Source organism: Cyanistes caeruleus, chromosome 5 (genome assembly GCF_971803275.1).
Source record: "Cyanistes caeruleus chromosome 5, bCyaCae1.hap1.1, whole genome shotgun sequence".
Classification (NCBI taxonomy): Eukaryota; Metazoa; Chordata; class Aves; order Passeriformes; family Paridae; genus Cyanistes; species Cyanistes caeruleus.
The window spans coordinates 40,919,287-40,947,098 of record NC_141705.1 but is presented as its reverse complement, the minus strand read 5'-3'; the positions used below and the strand labels follow the sequence as shown (position 1 = coordinate 40,947,098).

The following is a 27,812-nucleotide window of genomic DNA, read 5'->3' as shown; positions in this document are numbered from 1 at the left end:
AGTCTTCAAAGAGCACTTGTAAATCCTTATTGACCTCGTGGATATTGTTTAGAGAACTTACATTCTAAGATCTATATTCATGCTATATTTCAGGACAATCTCCTTATTAATATGTCACTCTCCTAAGGTCTCCCTTTGACCTGAGGGTTCAGTTCTCCAACTTCTGAGAATACAGATTAACCTGACTTAAATTTTTTTATCTGGATATGGGATAATTCAGTGAAATTGAAATTAATTCACACAAACGTATCTGATAGAATTCAGCCTAAAGCAGGCAGTAATGTTCAAAAATAATATTTTTAATAAAACAAAACAAACTCCTTTGTGTGGGAAAGAGTATGTTTTAAAATGTTTTAGCATATTTGTGTCTCTTGCTACTTTAACTGTGTGAGTCTCTATTCCACATGGAGTCCAGTGTCTCTCTGCTATTCCTTTGTTTGCTCATGGCATGTTCAAAAGTTTATGAGTCATTGACCAATACTTCTGTTCTAGCATTATAAATGGGCATGGCCTTTTCTGCTCAATGTTTGTGTAAGTAGGTATGGTCAGAATAGCTAAAGAAGGTAGTAAATACCAATTCTGCAGTAGCCAGAAGATTCACAGCTACACTGAATCAGCTTAGTGAGAAAGAGTTGCAAGTCTCATGAGTAAATAGCTAGAAAATATTTCTACAGAAAGATTCCAGTGATCTGTTTTGGATTGTTTCTGTGAAGAAGAGTTTCAAGGCCATAGTTCTTTCTAAAGAGTAACTAATGATTCACATATTACAATAATATGTATTAGGGTTTTTTATTGCAACTTAGAGATCTGATATTTATTTATTTTGCATATTCCTACATACTACATGACAATAGCAGCAGAGATTTAAATGAGTCATTACTCATATTACTAATTAAAGAACAAACAGACTTTTAAAATCCACAAATTCCAAAATAAAATGTAAATTCAATATCTAGTATAAAACTTTAAAAAACATCTGAATTGATACCAGTCTGGAAGTTTAGCACAGATACAAACATATTGCTGTTTTTCTCTACAATTGTCAGTAAAAAACTCCTAAGATTATGTAAAGGTGTTAGCAAAAGAAGAGTTAATCCTTTGAGAACAAAAGTTTCATCTATTATAATGTTTTATTTAAACTTCAAATTGTGTATACCCTAAAGTTGACTTAGGCTCACAAATAAAATTCTACATGTAAACAGTAAATTATATAAACAGCTCACTCTTTATTAGCCAAATTGACCGTTTTATAGAAACAGGCCAAAGTATAAATATATATACATGTATTTTTGTGTCTTCGTACACACACATGCATGAAAGTGTTCCCAGGTTTGCTGCAGGAACTTTGTCCCTTGATGTACCCTGAATCTACACTTTTAAGTTTGAAACCATGGAATTAATATTTTTATTTATTTATTTTAATATGTTGTATTATAGAATACTGCACAAGAAAAGAAGGAAACTGCTCTCACAGTGTTCCACAGTTTTCATGTCCTCAGCTTCTGAAACATTTAAGACTATTAACTTGCTGGCAAGCTCCCAAGGAATTTTAAGGCATCTGTGCCTGTGCTACTTATTTTAAGCTCTGTCTTCCAGTGTTATGAAATCTCAAACTCTTTTGAGAATAAACCCTTGACTTTCTTAGTAATTCCATTTCATGTGGTTCTGGCTTTCAGGCAGATTCAAGAATGACATAATCACTTTTTCCCACCCGCAGGTTTTGCAGTGTTGCTGTTGGTTATACCCTTCCATGCAATGTGCAACTCAAATCTTTGTCTGATTCCATATGCCCAGAAATGGAAGACAGCCCAGCAAAGAGGACTAAAGCACAGTTTCTTGGCTTTCTATCAATAACCATAGCTTGAAAAAGGCTTCTTCAGGATTTTAACTCTCAGTTAAAATATTAATTATATATTTAGCTACAGTGCAGTTCCTGTCAGTCCAAAGTCACGCTACTTCCAAAGGATGTGAACCAATTTCCCAATACACTTTACCCCCATTTCTGAAGCAGATATCTTAAAGGTAGTAGCAGAGAATAAACAAACTTAAAGTGCTCCCTTTGTATTTTTTACTATTGCATTTATGCAAATGCACTCAAAAAAATACAGAATTCTTCATCTTCATTTAAAAATATGCTAGAACTTGGCTAGTATGCATTCATAAGAGCTATTGCAATTATATTTTGCATTATTAACAATTCTGGATTATGTACCAAGCTCCGCAGCAGCAGGATAAATACCATAGGGAAAAAGCACTTTCTGGAGTTTGTTATCAACATGAGAGAACTACAAGCAATCTGCAATCCCGTCTCACTGTCCAATTTCACAAAGAGTCTCCTGGCCTGCCTGAAGACTGCAAGAGTGTTTGTACATGAAATATGGCATGCTAACACAGCATAGGGAGTATTTCTTTGTCCCTTGAGAGTCTCCAGAAATTTTGCTTTTTACAGTTCTGCTTTTTATAGTTGGTCAGATTTTTAAGGACTGCACAGCATTGTGGCTACTCAGGTCTCTTGAATCCAGGACTACTGAGGCTCTGGTTCAGGTCAGCTTCAGGGCAATTTCATAGACAATTAATTACATTGCTGCTTTAAGAGCTGGCACTGAACTGCCAGGCAAATGAAAAGCATGTATCATGCTCAAGGAAACACTAGCCCATGTCCAGAAGAAATGGAGAAAAATGCACCAAGTTATCACCATAAAAAATAAATGATCCAGCCTGGAAAGATAATAGATTTCCTCTTCTTTTTTGGCAATAAGTCAATTCTGGAAAAAAATTACAACTGGGAAAAGTGAGGCGGTGACTCAGCATCAGGATGTGCAGTCTAAAGATAGGAGTTCTCATGGGACCTTGTCATAATCACCTACATTCACAACTCTGCTGGGCACTCTCCTAAGCTCAGTGCAGCTGAGAGTCATGCTTTTCTCTCACTCCCAGCAGTGAGGGATAATCCATTTGAACAGGTATCTAGCGGGAGGAAACCTGTGACATAGGCTAAAAAATGAGACAAACTGATCTCAATGGCCATCATAGAGTGAAATCCACTGCAAGAGGAATTCCGTGTGAAATGTACCCTGTGGATTATTTCTTTCTCTAGACTCTGTTCACAGTGCAAGCCAAAGTAATATTTTTGTTTCTGTGATGAAAATTATCTGGCTATTAAGTTACAACACTTTTAAAAAATGGATAAATTGAAAATCCCATAAAATTCTACCTTGGTGTTAGAAAGTCCAAGGCACTCTATAACACATCCTCTTGAGGCAATAGTTAAGTTCTAGGAAGTTTTAACAAATTGATCTGTACTTTGCTGACAAAATAAAATAAAATAAAATATTATTTAGCTGGCTAAGGTCTTAAAATTTTACTAAGTCTTTTTAACTCTGCTCATAATGAGATGTTTCTTCTAGTAATGCAATTATTGTTAATGGGTTTTCTGATACTAAGAAAGAAAACTGATTTTAGCTGCAGTGGAATTGTAGTTATTTAAAACATTAAACTCACCCATCCACATTAACAGTGACATGAGATATTTTAGTTTGTCATTAATAACATCACACAAGGACTTTCAAAATTCTTTCACACCCTATATATTTTTATGATACATAAAATAAGAGTAGCTATAAAAGTATCTGACTTCTACCATTACCTCATGGCAAAAAGATATTTCTCTAAAAACATGGTAAGAGCTTTTCTAAACAAACATGTTGAAGGTGTATGTGATGATTGGCTGTATCAATTGATATTCTCTTTCTGGAGCATTTCAAGGGTAAAAATATGCAGTGCTTATCCAACATTCCCTAACAACCATACCTGTGGGAACATTCGGGACAAGTTCTCAGTTACAATCATCACCCCACAATGGTCAATCTTAATAGAAACCCAAGCTTGTATTGCTGGCTAGAGCTGAGCACACAGAATAAATATTTCTTCTGCTGGGTTTAACACTCTTGTTAGGAGGTCTGCCTTTTGATAATATTCTCAGAAAATACTGTCAAGAATTTTGCAAAAACAAAAACATGTACTTATTTAGCAACATATTCCCACAAAGCTAAAGCTATTTAAAAAAAAAAATACCCAGTTAATCCACAGACAGAAAATATCAGAACATCTATCCACACATCAGAACTTGCATTGAAAAATGCATATTTCAATGAGTGACTCATGATGAGTTTAATCCATACTGGACAAGTAAAAATTGTATTTGTCAAAATAATTATTATTATTAAAGCCACGCTCTCCTCACTCTGTTTTTAAAATGCCCTCATGTCCAGCACAAACACTCCTGCATTTAAAAGAGCTGAATTTAGTTCTCAGATTTTGGAAGATCAAAATAAAATAAAATAAGCCCTTGAAAATTTTGGCATTTTAGTATACCTAATAAAAGAAAAAAATTCCTGTACTATATATGTTTCAGCAAGTGTCATCAATGTATCAAGTGCTTACACATCTCTTTTCCCATTTAAACTTGCAATAAAATATTCTACTGACTTCAATGAGGAAAGTAAGAGCAATCCAGCCTAATGAACTGAAAATCCTATTGCTAATTTAACAGAAAGAGTGTTCATGGTACCTACATATTACTGCATATTGTCATTCAGTTATTTTTCATTTCACTTGTGACATAGAAGAGACTAAAGTGTGTTGAACTGCAGATAACATTTAAATTCTGCTTTCAAACCATGTAAGATTTCTTATTTAAAAGTAAGTTTCAAAGTTTGGGAAAAAAATAATGCTATGAATTAAATCAATTTTACCATCAGTTTCTGCACCACAAAAAAAAGGTTAAAGACTTTTTTTCAGATGGAAACAAGACTGTTTCATTCATTCATGGGTAATACTTTGGCTCCATGTGCATTTATATAAGTAAGAAGAATTTTGGACCTCCTTTCTATTACATCAATAAGCTTTTCAATTCCTTTTCTGCCTCCTTGGCTCTCCCAGTATATTTTGTCAAGGAACAAAGACTGGAGCAACTTCTCACGTAAATGCTGGCTCCTCAGAACTGAAACTGCAGATGCAGGGAATCTGGAAAAGCACAAAGAAGTTCATCAGTTTTTGCCATTACTCTGAATTGCAGTATTTATGTTGTGGTTTAGCAATCAATTGTACAAATATAGGCTGTGATTCAGCAAAGGAAGTCCATGCATTCCTAATCATATGTATGTTAATTGTATCATTTACAGCTGTGGGATTACTTATACATTTTTAGATACATCCTGTCAATGTCTTGGGCCAATGATATATATTCCAGTAGTTTAGTGTCTCATACTCAAACTGGAAAGAAATTATCAAACTTTTTACAAAATTAATAATTTAAAACTTACTCATTGATTCCTTGGAGTATTTTGAAGTCAAGATTGTCCTCATTTCTGTCAAAAAAACCTTTATTGTCTATAAAGGCCAAATGCCTTTGGTCATTCCTTCTCTGAACAATGTGTGTCAGGTTAACAGCATCCTGATCATTGCATTTCAGCTTTAGTCCTTGTTGCATGCAGGAATCCTCCTTGAGAGGTTTGAATCCACAACAGTTTCTGTCTAGTCGATTATAGATCTAAAACAAAGTACAGCAGAGTGCCAAGTGAAAACAATACCAAATTACTTGGGGCAAAGTGTCACTGTAAGACATTGCTCTCTAACCCAGATGACAGCAAAGCAAGCTCAGGACAAGCGTAATTAAAGACAATGAAACAGCAGGAAAGATCTGGTCCTCATACCTCAGGTACTGTTAAAAGCAGTTTCTCAGATTGTATTTTATCCATTTTATAGCCATGATCTGTAATACCAGTAGAAATCCTTTGAAAATAATAGAACAATACCACTGTGTAACTGGAATAACAGGCTGGTGAATACAAGTCTCTTTTCTTTGTCAGAAGTGGTTTGGTTTTGTGTTTTTTTTACATTTGCTCTGCTGGAGAACAATAGAAATAGCACAGTCTGACACACACAGAGGATTTTCATTTGGTGGGATCTATTAGGCTAAAATATGCAAAATAACTGAAAAGACCAGTGAGGGGCACAAAAGTTATAAAATGTAAGAACAGCGAATTTATAATCACACAGCAGCCTCCCTGTGGTATATACTTTTATGACATAATGGTCTAGAGTACATTTTCCCATGCAGACCCTTGAATATTCATCACACAGCACTTAGATGGAAAGAATACATAAATCTGGCCTAACTCTGGTGGTGCAAATGTTAGTCATCACTTTTGACTTGGTCGTTTCTGTTCCATTTCATAAAGAATGACAAGAACAAGGCACATCCAGTCCAATGGATGTCATTTTAGGATAATACACCTAATACAGGAAGGATAAATCACTCCTTGAAAGTGCTTCTACCTCTTGAGAGTAGATAAGAGTAAAATATTTAACACTGCTACAGCCCTGAGCACACAAATACTCCTGGATTGCCCATAGAAGTCTCACCTTGGACATCCACATGCCCCACCTTTGCTGATGGGCACAGGAGCCCTCATTAAGCTCAGGCAGCTCAGGCCTCCTCTGAGTCCTTCAGAGAAAGGGGTTTGTGGGGGTGTTTTGTGCTGTTTGTTCCTGGGATGCTGATTGAGATTCCTGCTTGTCAGTCTTGGAACTGCTTGTCTGTGCCTGATGCTCACAGGGCTACAAATGGGGCCTGTGGCTTTCACCATCCTTCCTGCTGGCCTGCCTGTCCTAGCTGCCTTTGGCTCCAGCTCATCTTCCCAAAGAGCAGACCTGCTCCTGCAAACAGGTGTTTAGAGAGTGGAAGTGTGGTCTGGTGCATATAAGACTTAATGAGTAGCTCATCAAAGCTCATTTTTTCTGTCCTTCATTGTTTACTGTCAACTCTTCAAACTGCTTTAAGCATAAAAGCATCACTGTTCTCATAAGCCTTCGAAAATTACAATTTTCTTTTTGTAGCACCCCAGCAAAATGAACCATTAGGACCTCACCTGATGCAGAATTTTGTTGCATGTTGAATGAAAAGGTCATCTCTTTAATCAAATGAAAGTCTGATAATTTGGATTGTTTTGATTTTGTTAGGGGCTTTTTATATGTAGTTCTATTTCTAGTTGTATTGCTGTGTTTTGTTTCCAAATATCAAAATCCTGAGGAAAGGAACAGACATCTCTTCCTCTTTCTCTTTTCATGGGCAGCATTCATTATCTGAAGGCTGTAGAGCCCCTCTTGCTTCCAGTGTTCCCTCCTGGGATCTCTCAGTCAATTCATCCAAAGGTAAAAAAGTAAATCAGAGTCCTTCTAGACAGACTCCTTTGATGTATAGACCCCATTCCTTTGCACTTCTCTACATGCATTAAATAGACAAGGAGATCTTGTTCTTACAGACAACCTCTTCATAATGTATTGCACCATTTCTGCACTAGACATAATGATGGAACACTCTGGAATTGATGCATGTAGTTTAGCAGAATTTTCTGTCATACATCTATGTACATAAGAGGTCCAAACCCCCAAAATTAAAAAATACGTTTTGCCTGAGTTCTTGCAGGAGGCAAGTAAAGGTCAACTACAAGTATTTTATATCCTGCTGATAAGTTCTTTACAGCATTTGAAACCAGAGATTAGGAAGATCTATTAGAGATGTCAAACCTCTTCTGAGGGACTTATGCTTAATAGAGAATACATTTCACATTATTTTTTGCTTCTGAATGACTCAGGAAGCACAGATTTTTACTTTTTTTAATACAGAACCCTTTCTTGGCATTTTTTTTGTTTTCAAATCTCCATATTCTGCTGCTGATAAACTTTGAGAGCATGCAGATAAAATTGTAGTCTTTAAGAACTATGAGAGTCACTTTCACTTTCTGGAATGCATGTTCTGGTCTGGTAGGCAATAGGAGATATAAATCACTCTGATACCAGCTGTTAGTACAAGAGTAATTTGTCTCCTGTCATGCAAACTTCAATCCTATTGTATCTTATTTTAACCAACCACTCCTTCTGGATAATAGAACAGCAGATTTATCATTCATCAGTTGCTGCTCTACTCCTTGTTTACTAAGTCACTCTCTAGGTTTGTTTTTTTTTAAAAGGAAAAATTATCTACTACAACTGTTACCTTGCTCCAGATTGCAGCTCACCAAAACCACTTCAGTCACCTCTTGGGGCTGGGGAGGTGCAGGAAGGACCACAGAGTAAACAGAGATTTACAGTTGTAAACACAGTCAAGATCTCTATTTGGAGAAACAAGGAGTGAAGGAGAAACAGCATGCCTGCCTCAAGGTGAAATAAATAAAGTCAAAAGCCTTTACTTCCTCTTTAAAAATAAATTAGTCAGTTAGGTTTCCTGTCTGATTATAAGCTTCATTTTGGACATCTTAATCATAAGACATAACCAGAAATAATTTCAAACTTTATAAATATCTATATTCCCCATTTAAAAATATGAAATACACTAAAATAACTTCTGAAAATTCTATGTTTGCTCCCATGACTTATGAGGCAAATAGTTGTGTTCAGCAAACATTTTACCTGCAACAGAAAATCAAAGAGTGCCATCTTGGACCATTCATGATGATGAATTCCAGTGCAGCCCCACTCAGCTTTGGGAACTTTACCATTCTGCCAGCATTTTTTCTTCAATAGTTGCTGATATTGTCCCCACGTTAACCTCACTGAAGAATGGGTACTATTATCTGTTGGACTCAGTGAGGAATCCCAGAGAATAACAGGACAGGCTTGACCCCCTGAAAAAAGGAAAAAAATATCATTATCATAGTGTCATACTGTCAGTTTTATTTTATTTTTCTTTAGACACGGCCCAAGAATTAGTAATTATACTATTTTACAGATCTGGCAGAAGAACCTACCAGGGACTAATATCTTGACATTCTTTGGTTAATGTGGTCCTATCCACATCCATAACCAGCCACCACAGGAATGGAAGCATAGGCATAAATGCCTTCAGCATATGGAAGACTTTCTTTGTTTGAAGCAAGAGATTAATGTACAAAATCATACACTAAACCAAACTATTAAAAAAGTTCCTAGGTAGGTTAAAAGTCAACAGTGCCACTGTGAATCAACAATATAATTTCCCTCTGATTCCAGTGAACTGCTGATTTTCAAGAGCTGGAAATTTCTATCAATATAATGGACATAGAGACACCATAAACCCTATACTGTAAGTGGATTTATTTTCCAATTTTTAGTATTTTAAACCGACAACGTATGACTCCACAGCTCTGAAAGGATATACAAGAATACTAGAGAGTGTGAGCTTAGCATGAATAAACAACTTGACAAGTTTGGGGGTTTTTACCTAGATATGAGATCTGTTTTGTATAGCAGATATTTTAGCCAAATTCTTTAGTTCTTCTGTGTAAAGAATATTCTTCTCTTCCATGAAACTAAGACAGAGGACTTCTCTTTGGTGAATTCTATTGTTCAGCTTCACTGTGAGAATAAACCTCGTCAAAGAATTTAAAATTAGCTTTTCCAGTACAAGAACTGATAAATATACTTCACATAGCATCAAGGAACAGACATATCTATCTTATGAGGAAATCCTCTTTTTATTCCTGATGCAATGCTACTGCTGCTTAAACTGCCAAGGACCCATGACTGATCATTGCTTGTATACATTAAAACAACGAAATACTTTGTATTTTAGGGTATGTAGACAGAAAATCAAAATATGTCTTGGTACAGAGAAGATGAATCCTTTAACTGCAAAGCTTAACTGCTGTTTACTAAAAAGTGTTGGAACACATATCAAGCTTTAAAAATTATTCATATTCACCTTGAAGTTCAATGAACTTAGTCTACACTATTGCACAATTTATTGCATAGTTAAGTGCAGCCTAAATTGTCTCTTTGTCTTCCATGAGCCCATGGTGACAGAGACAGATCTGTAAAAAAGATCTTTTAGAATTTTAGATTTTAGAAACACATGAAGGCAAGAGGTCCAGGCCACCTTCTTCAGAGGCAAACCAGACAGAAAAGAACCCATGGAAAACAGGTATCGGTTCCAACAGTGAGGTAAGCTGCCAATGTCGGTGCTCCACTTGTAAGCAGCCAGGACTGTGAAAAGCAATCTCCACACAGCTGAATCGAAACGCAACTCGCTCAAAGGATGCTGACTGTTGCAAAACAACAGGTAAGAAAGGATCTTTGCCTGTACCTAGCACTGGAACATGTGCAAAGTTCCATTTCCCATTCAGCAAACAAGCATGACAGAGCAACCCCACATGCAATCCAGCCCAAGAGAAAAGCCAACTCCTTTCCAAAGCAGAATGTACCTGGTCTTCTCTCTGCTTTGGCTTGCGCAACCAAGGCAGTCCTTCCAAAGCCAAGCCAGCCCAACAACCCACCACCTCTTTAACTTCCTTCCCCGTTGCCCAGTGTTCCTAAGAAACACAGAATGTGTCTTTCCATTAGGAACATCAATCATTCTTTCCTTATGATCTGGATTACCTTTATCAGCACCATGCTCCATACTCTCCTCCACCGAAAAATTGAGCTGAACACTCCTGAAAATAAGGCTTCTCCTCTACTGAGGTGCCTGAATAAAGACTTAGATAACTTATTTGGGAAATCCTACCCATTTCTCCAGATCTCTCACTCTGGTTCTATCACCTACATTGTACATGACTTTACTCAAGTTAGGTCAGATATGGGTAGCTTTTCCTCTTCCAAGAAACATGGAGAAAGTCTATCTAAGCATTGGAAATTCTCAAAAAAAAAAAAAAAAAAAAAAAAAAAGGACAGAAAAAAAAAGGACAGCTTTCCTCAGGACCAAATCTGACCTATTATTTTTTTTATCTCCAGTAACAACTTATGTAACTATTCATGAATTCTTCCACAAATCAAATACATAAACATTTTTCTAAGAAAACAAACATCTCCTGTCTACCCAAAAAGGACATGATAAACAATGGTAATATAAATACTTGAAAACTATGAATAATTTCATGCCAGTTTCCATTAAGATACAAAAACATTTTTAAAAGACTAAGGTTAAATACAGGAAATGTTTGCATTTCAAAGGAAATGGGAGCAGAAAAGATGATCCAAAAAAAAAAATCTTTCAACTCTGTAATATAAATTGGATTACAGGAATATGAAACAGCAGCTTCAGTAAAGAGCTGTGACTCAAATTTTTGACACTTGCAGGAAAAACATGAAGATGCTGAATTAAAGCAGATAAGGGGTCTGATGCACAGCTTCATGAATTGGTATGACCCAAATAAAATCAGCGGAGCTTTTCTGAATCAAACCTCATTAGGATGGGGCTGAAGTTACCTCAACAGTGAAGAGACCTACAGGGAAGGTGAAGCACATTTCAGAAAAAGTCCAGTGTGTTCTGTATGTGCTTCTTTCCTAGTCAGCTTTACATATTAACACTGAGGGGTACTGCTTTTCTGTTGCTGCAGCTGCACTGCACTGAATCTCATCCAGAGCTGAATGGCTTCATTTTATTTTTATCTGCTATTTTAGATCTATATATCTACTTATCTATCCAGAGGCAATCTTCAAAATTCTATGGGAAAGATTTTTCTAAACTCATGCTGAAACCATCTTCCTAGTAATTCATACACATTTTTGAACATCAGAGAACATTTCTAAAAATGTCTTAGCTATGTTGAATAAGCTAACACAGATGAAACCTCAGGCTACTGAGACTAGACCATGTCAAGGTACTCAAACTGCTTCATCTGCCACTCGGTATTGCTGCATGGCTTCTTCAACACAGGCATCATCTTAGATTTCCACACCCCACATCACTCTGAAAATAAACTGCATGCTTCTGAACTTCATGTGGTTAGGAACCACATTTTGCTCTTGCAAACATTACTCTCATCTTGTGCTCTGACTTATAGCTACAGCACTTTCTCTAACTTCCCCAAAAGAAAATATTTTCAAACATGCACAGAAGATCAACACTAAAACCAGAAAATCTTTCATGAGGTAGTTACAGCCCTTTCTCAAACTCACCATTGTTCACTGTAAGGCAGTGCATCCCACCTCTGCCACATTTGCAAGAGTTTAGTTGTCCATGTACTAGCAAGAAAGGATAATTTAGTGTGGAAAATGAGAGGGACCAGCATACAGAACACAATTTTGAGAGTTTCAGTTTTTAGGGAAAATATAAGGAACAGAAGCAGAGAGCAGAGAGAAGTCAGGCCATTTATTTTTCTTTCTTCCCTATGCACATCATTGCAATGTTCTGTCCTGTGCTCATATGGATGTCAGTATTAAGGAATGCATGAAATGTGCATTAGTTGCTCTCTAGAATATGGACTGCATTATTGCTTGTATACGAACTTCTCTACCCAACAGAATACTGGAAATATGCCTCTCGTACCCCTTTGAGAGGTACAGCACTATGTGGAAGTATTTTAGAGCACTCTGAATGCATAAAGCAGTGTTATTTTTTTATTCTTTGTCCTGAAATTGGTGATTCATATTGCATAATTGTTGGTGGGATAGCAACAGCAGGCTGATAGCACAGGGTATAACACAGAAAAAACTAGGACATAAAAGATGTCCTGCAGAGGCCAGTAAAGCAAAATAAGTGTAACCAGTGGAGCTATCATGTCATTCATCCATTTGCACTAAACCAGCCATAAAAGATGTTACTTAAAGGAAGAGTTTCTTCCATATTTGGGGGGAAAAGGGAAAAGGGAAAAGGTTCTGGACAAATAGAGGATTGAGTACACCAGTGCTTATTATTCACAGTTTAATCAGACTCAAGATATCAGAAAACATAGGGAAAGAGAAGTAGCCATCAGCACACAGTAGTTTAGTCCCTCAGTAAGTGGTGCAACCCAACAGCATAGCAACAGCTATTGTACCAAAAGCTGAACAAAGAGCCCAGCCTCGCTGCTGCTATCCAAGGAGCCAGAGTGCTGTCCTTACAGCTGTCAGCTGAGACAAAGAAGCCAGGCTGCCCCAGCCCAAGAGCTCCAGCTGTAGCTTAAGCCTAACAAATACTGCTACAGTCCCACCAGGCAAATGCAGTTCCTCAGCTGGAGGCCATGCATGCACTCGTTTGACTTAGCTCCTGTGCAAAGGTCATTAAGGTAGGGCTGTGACACCAAGCAAGGTCACTTATGTGCTTTCTGTTCGCTTATGAGATAATGAAGTGTTCTAGTGCTGTAGTATTAATGTGACCCACCCAAAACTCAGACACATAGAGGTCAGCCTTCTTTTATTCCACAAGTGACATAATTTTATGATTATTTCTTGGTGTCTTACAGGCTTTCCCTTCTTTTTTTATAGGTGTTTGGAGAACATTTTTCACATCTCATAGGTAGCAATGGAAGTAACAAATGATTGTTTGTGTATGCACAAAATCATGCTCTTTTAGACTGTAATGCCCAGCTCAAAAGGGTTTTCAAAAGGGATAGTAGAGTACCTATACTACTCAGGCTTTTAACATTCAGTCAATTCAGTGTAAAAGTATGAGAGAAAGAGTTACCATACCTGCTTTTTCCATCCAGAATGCCTGATAGAAAAATTAGACAAGCCACAAAAAAAAAATCAGTTAACACTTAAAAGGGTTTGCAATTAACTAGAGAAGGTGAGGGCAGCAAACAGGGAACTTGAATACAATATTTTGCTAGACTTTAAAAAAAAGTCAACATCAGATCTGTGGGAATAAGGGAAATAGAACCTGTTCAGGGATTTACTAAGCAGTTCTTTGAAACTGCTTTTGACAAAATGAATGACAGTTTTGAAAAGCCCATTTTTTAAGATTTTAATGCTACATCAAACATGTCTTGTTGGATCACATCACAACTGAGGCAAGCTAAAGGGATGTGTTGGGGAGAAAGAGATTTGTCAGCCCAGAAATAGTGTACATTCATACACACATGCACAGTCTCTAATCCTGCATTGCTTGCTTTTCCATGTGAATAACTGATTCACACAAGCCACTCTGTAAAAAACTTTACAGAACCCACCTATCTTAACTTAAACACAAATAAGTCATTTAAATTATAATTGCTCATATTATTTTAAGAACTATATTTTTGCTCATTTTCCTAACACAAATATTTTCACACAAGCACGTAAATAGTAAAAAGCTCAAGTAGTTATTAGGAATCTGAGTTCCAGCATATTTCCAGGCTAAAGAAATCATGAGAGACAAGGTGCAGTCACTGTTCCAAGTGCTCTGCTCGGCCTTTAGCTGGAAAAAATGAAGTGAGACCAAAATAGTGTTATTTCTCTTCTCATCACCTAGCAACACTCCTCTTGCAATAGGAACTTAGCCAGTTATGAGGAAAAGAAAATTAGAGGACAGAATGACACACTCTGTCCCAGACAGTCCAAAACATACTGTAAGGTGACAGACACTGAGCAACACAATGCACAATTAGCCTAATAGCAGTTTTCCGAGGTTTGCAGTCTGTCATCTCTGCAGCCACACTGTGCAGAGCTTCCCCATCTGAGCTATCTTAATGTCTTATGACAGCTCTGTAGCAATAGATCTTGTTCCTAAAAATAAAATAGGCATAATGTATCTTCCATGCTCTGCAAGTATGAATAATATTCAGAAGCCTCCAAACTGTTGTTCCTAGAGATTCATTCCCATTGTTGTACAGGCTGCCAAAGGGAAGGTTTACAAAGCAGGAAGACACTGGAGATCACGAGGCTGTCTTCCTGCTGTGAGATTTTAGAAAACCATTCTAGCATTACTTTTCTTTTTAAGAAATGCAGACTGGTATAAAAATATTTGGTATAAGCTGATTTCAAAGAAAAAAATGAACAGCAAAAACATACCAGCTACTTTTGCAATGATTCACTAAAATGAAACATAGTCCTTTTGGATTTGTGACTGTACAAAAATAGGACTTATGCTGAAGACATATTACAGAAGCTAGCAATTTTAAAGTAGACTTCTAACATTACATGTCTGAATTCTACCTTTAATGTCACTAAAGATTAAAAATCAATTTTTAATTGGAAACTATACTAATCATGTAACAGGCATATTGAGATATTTACTATGTGTGTTTCTTTGGATAATATATAGATGTGTGCAGTAAACCTCAAAATGTATAGCAGAATTCACTGAAATTTAGTTTGTTGGGTATTAACAACCAGAGGAAAGGGAAGCACCTTTTAAAATTTTCCAGTTCCCAAAGGGATTAGTGCCTTAAAAGGAGATTCAAACTTCTGCAGGCAGGTTCCCTACCTCTCCAAGAAGATTATCTGACCCCATTCCTGCCACCTGAGAGATGAATTTCTGTGACAAGTTCCAACAGTATTTTATCAAAGTTGATTCTGAAAGATGTGAAGTTTATTTTAAAAAATCAGAAATGCCTATTGAATCACAGAGATTCTGGAATCTCTTTCATCAGTTTCACTTCAGGTAGTCTGTAAAGTGTAATGCAATCTACAGATTGCTCTTTCTCTTTTTTGTTGCTTCAGACTTGTGTGAGGAAACTGTTACTGCCCTCAGCAACTCTATTTGCTGCAAACTTTGGGGTATTCATCCTTTGGAGAGGATAACTGCACAGCATGAGTTACACACAGACACTGGCTTTATTTCCCTGTAACAATGGGGTTAGTCCTCAGGCTCGCAGGAGTTAAAGGGGGTGGCTGCTGCTTCCCCATGGCTAATGCAGATCAGGAAGGAAACCTCTGCACCTGCAAGCTGAAAACCATGCAAACGTGTTACCTTGGAAGAACTCTGATCTCCTGCTTACAGAAGGTAAGCTCCTGTTTAGCCCCAAGATCCTGTCCAAATGAAAGGCAAACACCTCACTCATGTCGAGAGGTCTTTTGACAATTCCACAGTGTCCTTGATTACAAGCAGTTCCCATGGTGCTGGGACCTCTTGCAAATACTACCAAGACTGCTTTGTGCGAAGGTAGTTCTTGAATGCTCTCTATGGGAGAATCTGCCAGCATGCGCATGTTTAGGATGTCATCTTTGCTCATCCATGAGGGAGGGCTCTCGCTGTAAATCCTGATATTGCTTTCCTCAGGCTGGAGCTGCGCCTTTACAGCTCCAGAAATCCTCCCAGGTCTCTGGTGACCTCTCTCCCTGATAGCCATTCCTTTATGCCTGTGTTCATCCAGTTGGTACTTGCTTGCCTCCAGAGCGATCGCTGCTCCCATTGTGCCTGCAGCATGTGTGGCCCTCCCTGCCTGTTGGGCAAAGGCCTCTTCCCAGCCCATGAAAGTGGCTTTTGGAAAGTGATGCCCATAGGACAAACGGGTGGCATCCTTCTTCCTGCGTTTTGGCTTCACTGTGCCTCTGATGTTGGCAGGCTTGCTGCGCTTGGACCGCAGGGTGATATAAACTACATTGGGTGGCAGCAAGGTTCCATTGCGACCAAGCTGGGGTTCTTGGAAATTGGGTGGTGACAGGGTGCCATCCAGTGGGATGCCCAGAAAGGGTGTTTGAGCTGCATCTTGGAGACTCCTGGAATTGATCTTTTGATGTCCTCCTTTGTGCTGCGGTAAAACGTGACCCACTTGGCTGACAAGGAATCCCAGGTAGATCACACAGGCTGTGCCCACTAGCAGATTCCTCCTTGTCCTTGGGCGCCTGCAAGTCCAGAGCCTCAGCACCCGTGAGGGCCACAGGCAGCAAATAAACAAGTTTTTGATTTTACTTGGCTGATCAAAAGGGGTCATTTCTCTAGTGAATCCACATGATGAGAACAGCACAAAGTCTTCTGTACATTCCAGACAGGATGATGATGCATGATTTCCCTTCCCCAATTTCTGTTTCTCCTTTTCCAAGTAGCTTCCAGCATGGGTGATGGACAGAGGCTACCAATACGACTGGGAACGTGGTCAGTACTAAGGATGCTGACACTCCACCTTCTCAAACTGTTAAATTCTTATCAGCCACCACAGGGGAAGTGATTGGCTTCAGAGAATGAATGGAGCCAGCTGCGTAAGCAGAGTTTACTGACTTGTACTCTAAAAGATCTATGTATCTTCTTTGCAAACTGCAAAAAGAAAATAGTAGCATTTCCTTTCATTACTCACACATAGCATCTGTGGCTCTATATTTTTCAGAGAAAAGAGACAGTATGCATGTAGGAATTTGTCAGGATACACCTTTTACTTTCTCATTACAGTATAAATCAAACACCAAAACTATTAAATACAAGCTCAATTTTCAATCTCAGCTGGATGTATTCCAGCACTAGAAGAAATGCTTGTTAAACCAAGATCATTATCTTTTTCGTACAAGACAAAGTCTTCAATAAACCTCACATTATGGAAATGCTGTAAATGATCCAAATATGAACCAGGGACTAGTAGTTAAATATGCATATCCTCACTAATATAAAAATATATTAACAGTGCCAAATTTTCCTAGTTGACTATGAATGTAGTTCCCATAATTCTTAAACACACATTAAAACTGAAAGATGGTTAATACTCTTCACTCTTGTGAAGCCATAAAAATAATCTAGCTATAGCTTTTTAAAATAAAAGGACAGTGGCTTATATATCCTTTCCAAGAAACAAAAAATAAGTGCTCACTGTATATATATTGCTATAAAATTAAAATTACTTACCTCTTCAGCTTGACACATCCTTTGTTCTGGTAAACTCCTTAGGTTAATAAAAGTAAATGAGTAGAAGCTGGCATCTAGAAAATATTTCACTTTTAAGTATGGTTCACATTTAGGTATTTCATTGCAAGCTAAGAACTGTTGAGAAGCTGACTTTACTGTGAGATGCTTGCATATGAACTGCTATAAACTCACATGAACTTCACATTGTAAAAAAAAAACCCAAACCAAACAACCCCACAAACAAAACCACAGCAACTTCTTTTTTAAATTCTGTAATGAAAAGTCCTGTGAAGTATGTGCCTTTCAGAAGTGCATTCCATCTATTTCTAACTCCTGAGGGCCCTCTAGTGCACTGCATGCAAACATACTATGAAACTCCCTTTCCTGCATTTTTGGATTTTTCTGAGTTTGAAATACTGCCCACTCCCAGGATGTTATAACTTTTGGGAATTATATATCGTTGTGATGAGAAGTGAAAAAACAGATAGCCACTTTTAAAATGCTATTAGTCTGCTACTAAGCTCAGGAGTGTCTCCTATTTGCGCTTTCTGGAGCAAGGCATAGCATAGTCCCTGCACAGCTGGAAAAGTTGGGGCAGACAAAAGTTAAGGGCAATCCTTTGACACCTGACTCCTCTCTTAGTCTAAATATAAAACAATAAAATGTATATGTTCACTGTAATTCAAAGAATGGAGATACTCTCTTCTCCATAGTTAATACTAAAGGAGAATAAACAGTTAAGAAGACAGTTTATGTTTCATATTGGTCCAGTATGAATTTATAAAACTTTGTGAGTGTATTTTTTTCCACAAGCCATCACTTATCCCTACTTTTTGTCTAAATATGTACTGTTGAGTTAAAATTTCAGTATCCATGCCCATAACCAGTAATGGAGCCTTCCAGTCACCTGATTTTCCAAATCTGAATCTTTGGAGGAATTTGGATTGTAAGAAATCTCTTCATCCACTTCAGTTCTTCTCTCTGTCTTTTTTTAGTTCAAATTTGACTGATGGAACATATCCCAAACAAGGAGAATTTATCCCACAAGCTCCAGACAAGTTGCTTGAGTCAGAAATGCATCACACTGCAACAGTTGCTTTCAAATACCCAGTTCTTGCATGTACACAGCACCTGTCTACTACAACCAAACAACACCAAAGCACTGTACATTCCAGCCCTGTACATTCCAGTTACTAACAGCTCTCCTCTGCTATAACAATTCTCTGACATTCTCCATAATCTATGTAATCTTTCTATTGCTACTCTTTAAGGATTATCTGGAAGAAATTATAAAAGAATAAAGAGAGTTGTTCTTCACTTCTCATTTCATTTGTAGCCATGAAATCGTAATGTGGTGTACGCACTGATGTATAGTGTTGACTCCTGGGGTTTTTTGAGGCTTTCTAAATGTGATAATAACAATGGTATTTTCTTTATTTCTCATGTTCAGAAGAGAGAACTCAGGTACTGGTATGTTCTTTGCAATGGATGGTGGCAGAAAATCAAACAGAATGCAGTATCTTTTTAGCTTAAGAGATGTTGGCCTCTAATTTTGGATTTTTAAAAGGCAAGATTTCAAGAGACTTTTATTTATTTCAACCATTGTGGTGTACAGCTCTAGTGCCCTAACAGATACTATAAAATAAGGAAGGCTGAAATGACTAAGGAATTGTCTGGAAAAAAAACAAACATTTCATTGTGTTTTACAAGAAACAAAGAAAATTGGTTTTTTTCAGGTGGGTACTATTATTCTTCCTGGAATCATTCTAACCCAAATGCTGCAGCAAAGCACTAAATGGCACTACTAAACTGAAACAGTATTTCCTCTGTGGACATAAAATATTTAAGACAAACTTTCAGAACAGCAGTTGTTGTCTGACAAAATTCTGGCCTACATTATTTTACTTTGCTACCTACAGCTAGCCTGTAATGTGTCAGATTTTATATTTGTTCCTTGCTCTAAACTATAACTGTGATATTGCCATCTGCATCCATTAAATTCAGCTTTTCATGTAATTTCTTCATATACCCAAATTTCATGGTCAGTGTTGTACCTACCTAAAGTTAGATATACAGGAATATAAAAACTAATATAGGAAAATACAAATGAATGGAAGAGGGAAATTAAGTGAGTATTTTCTAGTCCTTCACAGGTCTAGGTATAGTTTTTAAATGTGAATGAATAGCTGGATCAACTATTTGCAATTATTTTCTTCCTTTTTTTATTTGTTTGTTTGGTTGGTTGTAGTTGTTTTGGTTTTTAGTGGATTGGGGGGCATGGGGGGCTTTTTGTTTATTTTTTAACTTTGACATTCACCTCCACCTATACCTGCACTTGAAGAGGTTTTCTGCTGGTGCTGGACAAGCTGCAGAATCTGAAGCAGATTGAAGTGGCCTGCACTGCTCCTAGAAGAAGGCCTCTGGCCAATTTGCAGAGACAGGTGGAATGTGCCAATGTCCACCAGTCACAAGGTCCTGCATCTTGACTTCTCTTTATCCCTGGGCTAAAGGGATGTCCTAAAAGAATGTGGTTACAGACTAGGTTCCTTAATGTGTGTGCTCTTGCTCTCTGTGTGCAGGCATTTCAGTGTAAAAGGTTAACATTTTTCCTACCACTTTTTTTTTCTGAATAACACAACACATATGCTTGTTATGCTTTTAGAATTCTCTTTTTTGCAAGCTACCTTTGTGATTATGATATGGAACATTATTTCTCTTGGTTGCACTATAGCTGTACTGTTTCCATAGAGATGTTCTGCTATTCATCTCTAAATGACACATAGACAGACATTTATGTTAAAATTATTGATAAATGGTGCACTCCTAGCTTTACTGAATTCATACGACTGACAACATATTCTCCAGAGAAACCAAGTAAGCCCTTATTATGGATAATACAGATTCAATTTGCAAAATATGAAGCATTAGTTTAGAAGGCTCGTGCTGTGTTTGTAAGGAGATCAATTTGGGCTGCCATCTGGAAACTGTACTTCAAGAGTACAGAGAGAAATGTTTGCTTCGTGACTAAACATGCTGACTAATAGTCTGTGCTTCTAACTGGTCCGGATCAAGTCCTTACAGGGAAATCTGCAAAGACCTCTTCTTGACATAATGTAAAAGATTTTTTTTCTACTTGGTTTTGGTTGCCAAACAACACTGTCTTCCAGACCAGCAGGTGGTATTTTTTGTGCTTAAGAAAAATAAAAACCTGGATGCCCTGACCAGGCTCGGTGGTTTCCTTCCCTTGCTGCACACCACAAGACCAGCAGCTGTTGCATGGCCTCGAATGTCCCTGCCTTCCCTCCTCTGCAGGTGCCTGCAGCTGCCAGCCCTGTAAGAGCCTCCAGCAGCCAGGGAGACCTCAGGAGGGAGAGGAGCCGCAAGGAGGCCATGCAGCACCACCTTGGAACCATGTCTGTGTTCTTGGGCAAGTGCTGCCAGAATTTGGATGCCTTTTCTGGAACACAAGTCTTGTGAGGAGCAGCTGTTTAGCCTGGAGAAGAGGAGACTCGGGGGAGACCTCACTGCTTTCTACAACCACTTGAATGGATGTTGTAGTCAGGTTGGCCTCTTCTCCCAGGAAACCAGCAACAGGATGAGCAGACATAGCCTCAAGTTCAGCTTGGGGAGGTTTAGGGTGGACATTAGGAAGAATTTCTTCACAGAAAACATTGAAATATACTGCCTAGGGAGATGGTGGAGTCCCCAGATGTGCTGAAGACTGGCGAGACACACAGCAGGTGATGTGTGTCTCTGGAATGGACTGTTCAGGGAGGTGGTGGAGTCACTGTTCCTGGAGGTGCTTGACACGGGATGTGGCACTTCGTGCACTCCATGGTCTACCTGTCGAGGTCGTCTTGGGTCACAGCTTGGTCTCGGTGATCTCCAGAGATCTTTTCCAACTTAATTGATTCTGTGATTTTTTAGTTACGGTCACAGCACCGGCCTGCTGAGTCCTCAGCTGCACTTCCACTAGGGAGGGAACTGTCTCATCCGCGCGCTTACGGTAGAGAGGCCTAAAGGTGCTTTTATCACGACATGAGTGCATTAATTTATGTTTTTTCTTAGTGATTCTTCCCCGCCGGACGGGAAGCCGGCGCCCCGGTACATCCTCTCCGCCACGGCGGCGAGACAACCCCAGCCGAAAACCGCCCCCCGCTCGCCTCCGCCCCGTTCCCGGGCGGGAGGAAGAGGCCAGTGGGAAGAAGCGGCTGGAAGCAGGCGGGTGGAGGCGGGCCGAGGCGCGGGCGGGAGGCCGCGGTGAGCGGCGGCGGGGCTGGGTGCAGGCCCGGCGGCAGTGGGCGCGGGCCGCGGGGCTGTGGCCGCACGGAGGGCCGGGACCGGGAATCTGTGGGTGCGGGCCCGTCCCGGCCGCCTTCCGCCCCGGAGCGGAGCGCCCTGAAACTCGCCGCGGCGCTGAGCCGGCCACAGGCCGCTGGGGGAAGGAAGGCGTCTGGCTGGAACGGGGTCTCGGGTATCCCGTCGGGGTGTTCCCTCGGGGTATCCCCCCGGGGTGCAGTGCCGAGCAGCCGGGCAGCCCTGCCGTGGGGCCGAGGTTGCCGTGTTCCGCCCTCAGCCCGGGCCTGCCCCGCCGCAGCCCCGGCGCAATGGCGTCAGTGAAGCCACAGCGGCCCGGGTGGAGCTCGCAGCTGAGTGTTTTCCTTGTTCCGTGACAGCACTTAGTGAAAACAGTGCCTGAAGAAAGTCTTTTTAAAGAGTTCACTTCAGGGAAGCCAAGATACATTTCTAGAGCAAGGGTTATGCTGCTGCTTGGGCACGTTGATTTGAGCCCCCTCGGAACTCACAGGAGTGTCCTAAGGGTGTACCCTTACTGGTAAATGCATAATAGGAAAAACGTGCATGTCAGTATGACATGCAAAATTTAAAAATACCTGCTCAATTAGCAAAGAGGTTCTTTGGAACCTTAGCATCAATTTGGATCACCATGGAGGTGAAAGCTGTCTAAGACAGGGCCTCTTGATTTTGTCCCCATCTGCAGAGATTGCAGCAATGTATTGCTGTTGCAATAAGTGAGCATCCTGATTTGTTGTGGGTGTGATAGTTCTGAGGCAGGTGTGGAAATGCAGACCACAACAGTGCGGTAAGCTTAGTAGAAAAAGAGCAATGGGTGCCGACAAAACTCCAACATCCAACAACAAAACTGTATTTTTTTCTGCTGCTTGGGAATCCTCAAGTGCCCTTCAGCAAGGACAATTTGCAGTATCAATTGCAATTGCATCTGCTTGAGTTGCAGATGCAACCACTATGCTTTAAGAGCTAGCAGCTTCAACAAATGTTCTGGTTTGGCATTTGTTATCTCTTAAGTCTTTGGAGGCATATGCAAGTCCATCTGGCAATACCATAGGATTGAAAAGAAGAGGCTTTTAGTGAACTCTCAGAAGTTCTCTGATGTGGAAAGTATGTAGAAAAAATACTGTCAACATAATGTTGTGTGACAACTTCTTATTTGCTCTATGATACAATAGAATTACTTAGCTTGGAAGGGACCTCTGTAGATCACTGGCTCAACTCCCTGCTTAAACCAGTGCTGCCATCAAAGTTAGAGCAGGTTGCTTCAGGCCTTGTTGGATTAAGCTTTCTCTCGTAGGATTTGAAATGGAGTTGAAAGCCGGGTGTGAAATTTAGCAAAATTTGGAACAAAGTGTCCCAAGTTTTAGAAAGTTGGGGAGTTCTAAGCAGGGTGAATGAAGCATGACTCTTAGTTAAGTGGAAGATGTGTTTTCTCTCCACCTTTGTGGTGATGATTCTCCAATGATGAATTGGTCCTCCAGTTGTGCAAAGGTCTTCACTGTACACCATATAGAGATTTTTGGAAGATAGGAAATAAGCAGAAAAGTATATTGCCGTGCAGCACAGTTCTCTTAGTAGATATAAAACTGAAATATTTTTAAAGTAACATTTCTCTGTACAAAACTAAACGGACTGATAAACCACTTTAAATAAGTCACTATGCAGGTAAGATACAGACTTTGAAATGTGAAGACGAAATCGATTCCTGCATTCACAGAGCTGCAGTGTAATCAGCTTTATTTCTACGTCCTTAACAGCATGAAGGTCTTCTGGGAAAAACCCAACTCTTGGGCCTTACTTGACCACTAGATGAGTTAAAAGTATTCACTCAGTGAGTCAAGTTTGATGGAATGAAGGAAGCTGATGTCAGCCTTTATGTGTATTAATCTGTTCACAGCGTGTCACTGTATATTCTGTGAAGTCAAGTCTTTGAAGAAGTTGTAGTGCTGTTATTTGCACTGCTCAGTGTCTGCAGGTCCTGGGTAAGACACACTTTGTAGTGTGTAGTCTTAAATACAGTGAAAAGTGCTTGGAAAAGCTTATCCTCTAAGTAGGAAAGGAAGATGAGTGAGGGAGAAAAAGATAATATTAATGGAAATAGCTGTGCCGTTGTAATAACGTATTTTAAATGTCATCACTGTTTCTCTTAAATACTGAAGTTAAAAATAATATTGACAGCTTTCAAGGGGAAGAATTCTAGAAATTAAATTCCTATATTAGTTGTGTAATTAAACTTTTCATTTGCTAATGTAAATTCAGCAATCACTGATGTCCCTGCTGAAGCTGTGGATAAGAACATATCTTCAGCAGATAGAGTTCTCAGTGTCCTAAGGACTGTGGAGAAGGCAAGACTAGGTAAAATAAGATGAAAGAATATTCAGCAGCTCAGTTCTTGTGCAGAGAGTGCAGTCACAACACCTTTTACAAGACTGGGCAAAATTTCCACCATCCTATTTCAGATTTTTTTCTCTCCAGACAGTAGCTAGTCTACCTACAATGGGGAAGGGAAAACTACACTGGAATGGTTCTCATAACCTTTGAGTGCACCTCTATGTTCACTTTTTGTGTCTTCAGATAAAACATACAATACTGGGGTATTTTTGTTTATCTATTCTAGTCACTTTATTCATGTTTTATGGCATGTTTCATGGGGTTCTACACAAACCTTTTTTACATTAACCTCTTTGCAGTTCATTTCAGCTTTGAGAGATTGATAAGTAGGGTCCTTTAAGTTACAGATTTCTAAACTAGGTTGGTATCAATTAGTTGTCCACATACTTAATTCCACTCTTTTATTCCAGATTCTGTCAGGACAGCAAAACAGCTCCACGAAAAGAAGCACCTTCAGAACAAAGATGAATATCGGGAAAGCTTACGGTGCTGCTAATATCAGCAATGGAACAGATCTAGCTATTGGTTTTACCTCTTCCACAGTAGCTGTCCTTCTATTTGGGACAAACTTTGTGCCTGTCAAGAAATTTGATACTGGTGATGGTAAACTTAATTATATTATTTTCTTTGGGTTGCTATTTTTGCTAAAAGGAATAATATTTTACCAGCAAATTATGAGAGTTTCAAGGCCATCATCAGAGCTTAATCCAGAGACTATGTTTAATTTTGTCTGCTGTTGTTATGGTAGAAACCAATAATACTGCTTCAGCATATGGCATATCTTTAGAAGAGCCTTTTTAGAAGTTGTGCACTTTGACAGGGATGATGTACATTTCATAAGAATTTCACAATGCAGAGTGAAATGTTCTTTGTCCTGCCCTGGTGGGGATTCTCAGATACATATGGTGTTATTTATAAATAAGGTAAAAGTTGTTGGACTTTGCAGCATTGCTTTTCAACTGTGCACCTAACATAAAAACAAAAGCTGAAATTTTAGTAATTTTATTTGGTGACTTGGTAAGAGGAATTAATCGTTCCTATTTCCTACTTGGAATATTGTCACTTTTCTAGGTTTATGTTAAATTTTCATGTTTATGTGAAGCATAACCAATTACCAGATCTGTAGATGAATATATCTGCCATTATGTGATTGCAATATAGTACCTACCTTGCAGGCTGGATGTAGCCTCTGCTCTTTGTGCCAAGTATGACCCTAACAAGACAAGCTTAGGCTTTCAAGGGATAGTCTTAGCACAGCTGGCATAAAGTTAACTATTGACCCTTCAAGAATCTACAGAGGTAGAAGAGATCTGTCACTGACCATCCTCAGTGTCTGGGATTACTGGAGAAGCATGAGCTTGGAAAATGTTTTATCCCGTTGCTGTCAGTGTTAGCAGCCGCTGGAGTGGTGGGAGGAATTTGCAGCAACTGAATATCATCTTTGTCAGAAGTTCATCAAAGTTTCACGTATTTAAAGAGTAAGGGCTTGTATAAACCTTGGCCAGAAAAGTGTCTTTTGCAGCTCTGTAGAAGAATGCATGATTAGGAAGAAGCTGACCAAATTATAACCCACCTAAAAAATACATCCCTCTAATAAATTGTAACAAGGTTCCTTGACATCCAAAAAGGCAGTGGCCACCTTTGTGATTTTTTTTCTCTACTACTGTATCTAAGATAAACATATTCTATAAAGAGACTCACACATGCAGTGTTCTGCAAACTCCCTATTGAGTGCATTTGATTTTTCCACAGGCATGTTCTTCCAGTGGATTCTCTGTGCCTCCATATGGATAGTTTCTTTGGTAGTCAATTTGATCCAGAATTGCCCCCGGTTTTGGCCTTTGGCTATGGTTGGAGGTTTTGTGTGGGCTACAGGTAAGGATAAAGAGATTCCAATTCTTGAAACTTTTCCATATATAAGATAGTAGTTTTTAAGTACTTATTCAGTTATTTAAAGCTTCACTGTTAATGGAACTGTATCCTTATAGCAAATACTCCTTTATTATGCTTATTTTATAAGAGGCAAATTCATACCAAAAATAATGTTTATAACTATAGGGAGGAAAAGTCTATGTTCAGTGTATTTATTTTTTAAAAACACTGTTTCTTACCACCTTGTAGCTTCCTAAATTTCTTTGCCTTCCAACCAGGCACAGAACCTAAAGGAAACATATACAAAGTCACATTCTATTTTCTAACTTATTTTGGTTTTGGTTTTTGTATTTCAGGCAATGTTACAGTTGTCCCTATTGTTAAAACTATTGGCTTAGCTCTTGGCCTTTTGATATGGGCTTCTTTTAATTTGCTGACAGGTTGGGCAAGTTCAAGGTAAGTAGACTTTAAATCTTAAGTTATTTAATAATTAATTTTGCCAATTCTACATTAATAACTGCAGTGTAAACTCACCTGTGGAATCATAGAGTCATTCAGGCTGGAAAAGGCCTTTAGGATCATCAGCTCCAGCCATTAACATAGCACTGCCAAGTATCACTAAAGAGGATTTATCCTATGTGTTAAAACTTCTTCCTTCTTAGTGGAAAGTACTCAAGTTAATTATTGCAGCTTTTTGTATTTCCTCTGTTTTAATAGAACAAAGAATGCCCAGTGATGTTGTTAAGTCAATAATTAATGTATTTCTTTATGTAAAACTAGTAGGTATTTGTATTTTTTTCTTCTGCAATTTGGTCTGATAATTTAAATTCAGTTTTTAAATATACATATTTTAAAAATACACATTAAATTAAAGGTTGTTCTTGTAAAGTAGACATAGCTTTTTGCAAGCCAGCTAAAGCACTGATCTAATACTGAAAATATATACTTAAGCAGAATTATTTACATGAGTCAAGATTTCAAAGGTTAGGTTATAATTTAGCTACTTGTATAAAGTCAATGCATTTAAGTGAAACTGGTTAAATGTTCCAGGTTTGGTTGGTTTGGAATTGACCCGGAAGAAGTGTCAAGACCAATCTTAAATTATATTGGAGCTGGACTTTCACTTATAAGGTAAAAACTGATACTTGTAATGAACTTATGTTACATCAAATAGGTATTTAATAACCAACCACCAGGATGATTTAGCAAGAGAGTGAATGTACTGAAGATTTTTTGGCAAATCAGTTTACTTCCAAATTCGTGAGCTATCCATACCTAGCTGGTCAGTGTTCATGTAGATACAGACATATCCAGTACAGGGGTGAAATGGTTATCCATAAACACAGAAGTATATTTTTTTGCTGGTAGGCATGTTAAAGGCAAAGCAGAGATCCACAGATTGCCTCCCTAGATAGGTTATTCTAATGGTCCCCTTTCCTCAAATCTTGTCAGAGGACAGACTGACTTGAAGAATCTTGTTGAGAAAACCTCAGATTTCTGATCTCACTTCACTCAGTCAGGGGTACAAATCTTAATCTCATAACTACAGAATATGCCACAGAACCCCTTCCCTGATTCTTTTTGGGGTCCATGAAAGGCCAGAGGCTTTGCATGTTTTCTTGTCTGCAATAGCTCCGTGTCATATAAGTCTTAAGTCACACTTCAAATTCCCCTACAGAGTCTTCCTTCACAGTCTTTGGAAGGACTTTATTCTTTCTTTTTGCTTGTTTCTTATTTGTATGAGACC

The 27,812-nt window shown here is 38.7% G+C and overlaps 2 protein-coding genes across 20 annotated transcripts in view; one reads left to right on the top strand and one right to left on the bottom strand.

Moving 5' to 3' along the window:
* Positions 1 to 775: 775 nt before the first annotated feature.
* GASK1B (golgi associated kinase 1B) lies at positions 776 to 22,100 on the bottom strand. 3 transcript variants are annotated; one of them, XR_015287436.1, is made up of 8 exons: positions 21,033 to 22,100; positions 17,492 to 17,565; positions 15,629 to 16,912; positions 8,473 to 8,687; positions 8,060 to 8,108; positions 6,427 to 6,720; positions 5,325 to 5,551; positions 776 to 5,025 (listed from the first exon to the last, which is right to left on the bottom strand). XR_015287436.1 is itself a non-coding variant. In XM_086891078.1 (6 exons), exons 3-6 carry the CDS (start codon positions 16,590 to 16,592, stop codon positions 4,818 to 4,820), a joined length of 1,614 nt encoding a protein of 537 aa, XP_086747204.1. In that variant the 5' UTR covers positions 16,593 to 16,912; positions 17,492 to 17,565; positions 19,821 to 21,988; the 3' UTR covers positions 776 to 4,817. The 3 variants fall into 3 exon arrangements, 1 of the variants encoding a protein (XP_086747204.1); XR_015287435.1 differs by lacking the exon at positions 21,033 to 22,100 and having other exon boundaries at positions 17,492 to 18,318; XM_086891078.1 differs by lacking the exons at positions 6,427 to 6,720; positions 8,060 to 8,108 and having other exon boundaries at positions 19,821 to 21,988.
* TMEM144 (transmembrane protein 144) overlaps positions 21,236 to 27,812 on the top strand; it is a 54,751-nt gene continuing 48,174 nt past the window's right edge. For 4 of the 17 annotated variants that reach the window (XR_015287437.1, XM_086891080.1, XM_023924882.2 and 1 more), the window contains exons 1-5: positions 22,295 to 22,909; positions 24,604 to 24,796; positions 25,946 to 26,068; positions 26,422 to 26,521; positions 27,116 to 27,196. Coding sequence is in view for 13 of the 17 variants with exons in the window: in XM_086891080.1 (XP_086747206.1) it covers positions 22,901 to 22,909; positions 24,604 to 24,796; positions 25,946 to 26,068; positions 26,422 to 26,521; positions 27,116 to 27,196 (506 nt within the window). In the remaining 4 variants the exon portion in view is untranslated. The other 13 variants (XM_086891087.1, XM_023924881.2, XM_086891086.1 and 10 more) reach the window with 11 other exon arrangements.

Bases quoted from the DNA above. Each gene is read 5' to 3' on its own strand.
- GASK1B (XM_086891078.1), bottom strand. From the start codon at position 16,592: ATGACCCCTTTTGATCAGCCAAGTAAAATCAAAAACTTGTTTATTTGC. The intron at 5,552-8,472 runs GTAAAATGTTTG...ACTTTGTTTTAG, and splicing joins TCTTTGATTTTCTGTTGCAG to ATCTATAATCGACTAGACAG. The intron at 5,026-5,324 runs GTAAGTTTTAAA...GTGCTTTTCCAG, and splicing joins ATACTCCAAGGAATCAATGA to ATTCCCTGCATCTGCAGTTT.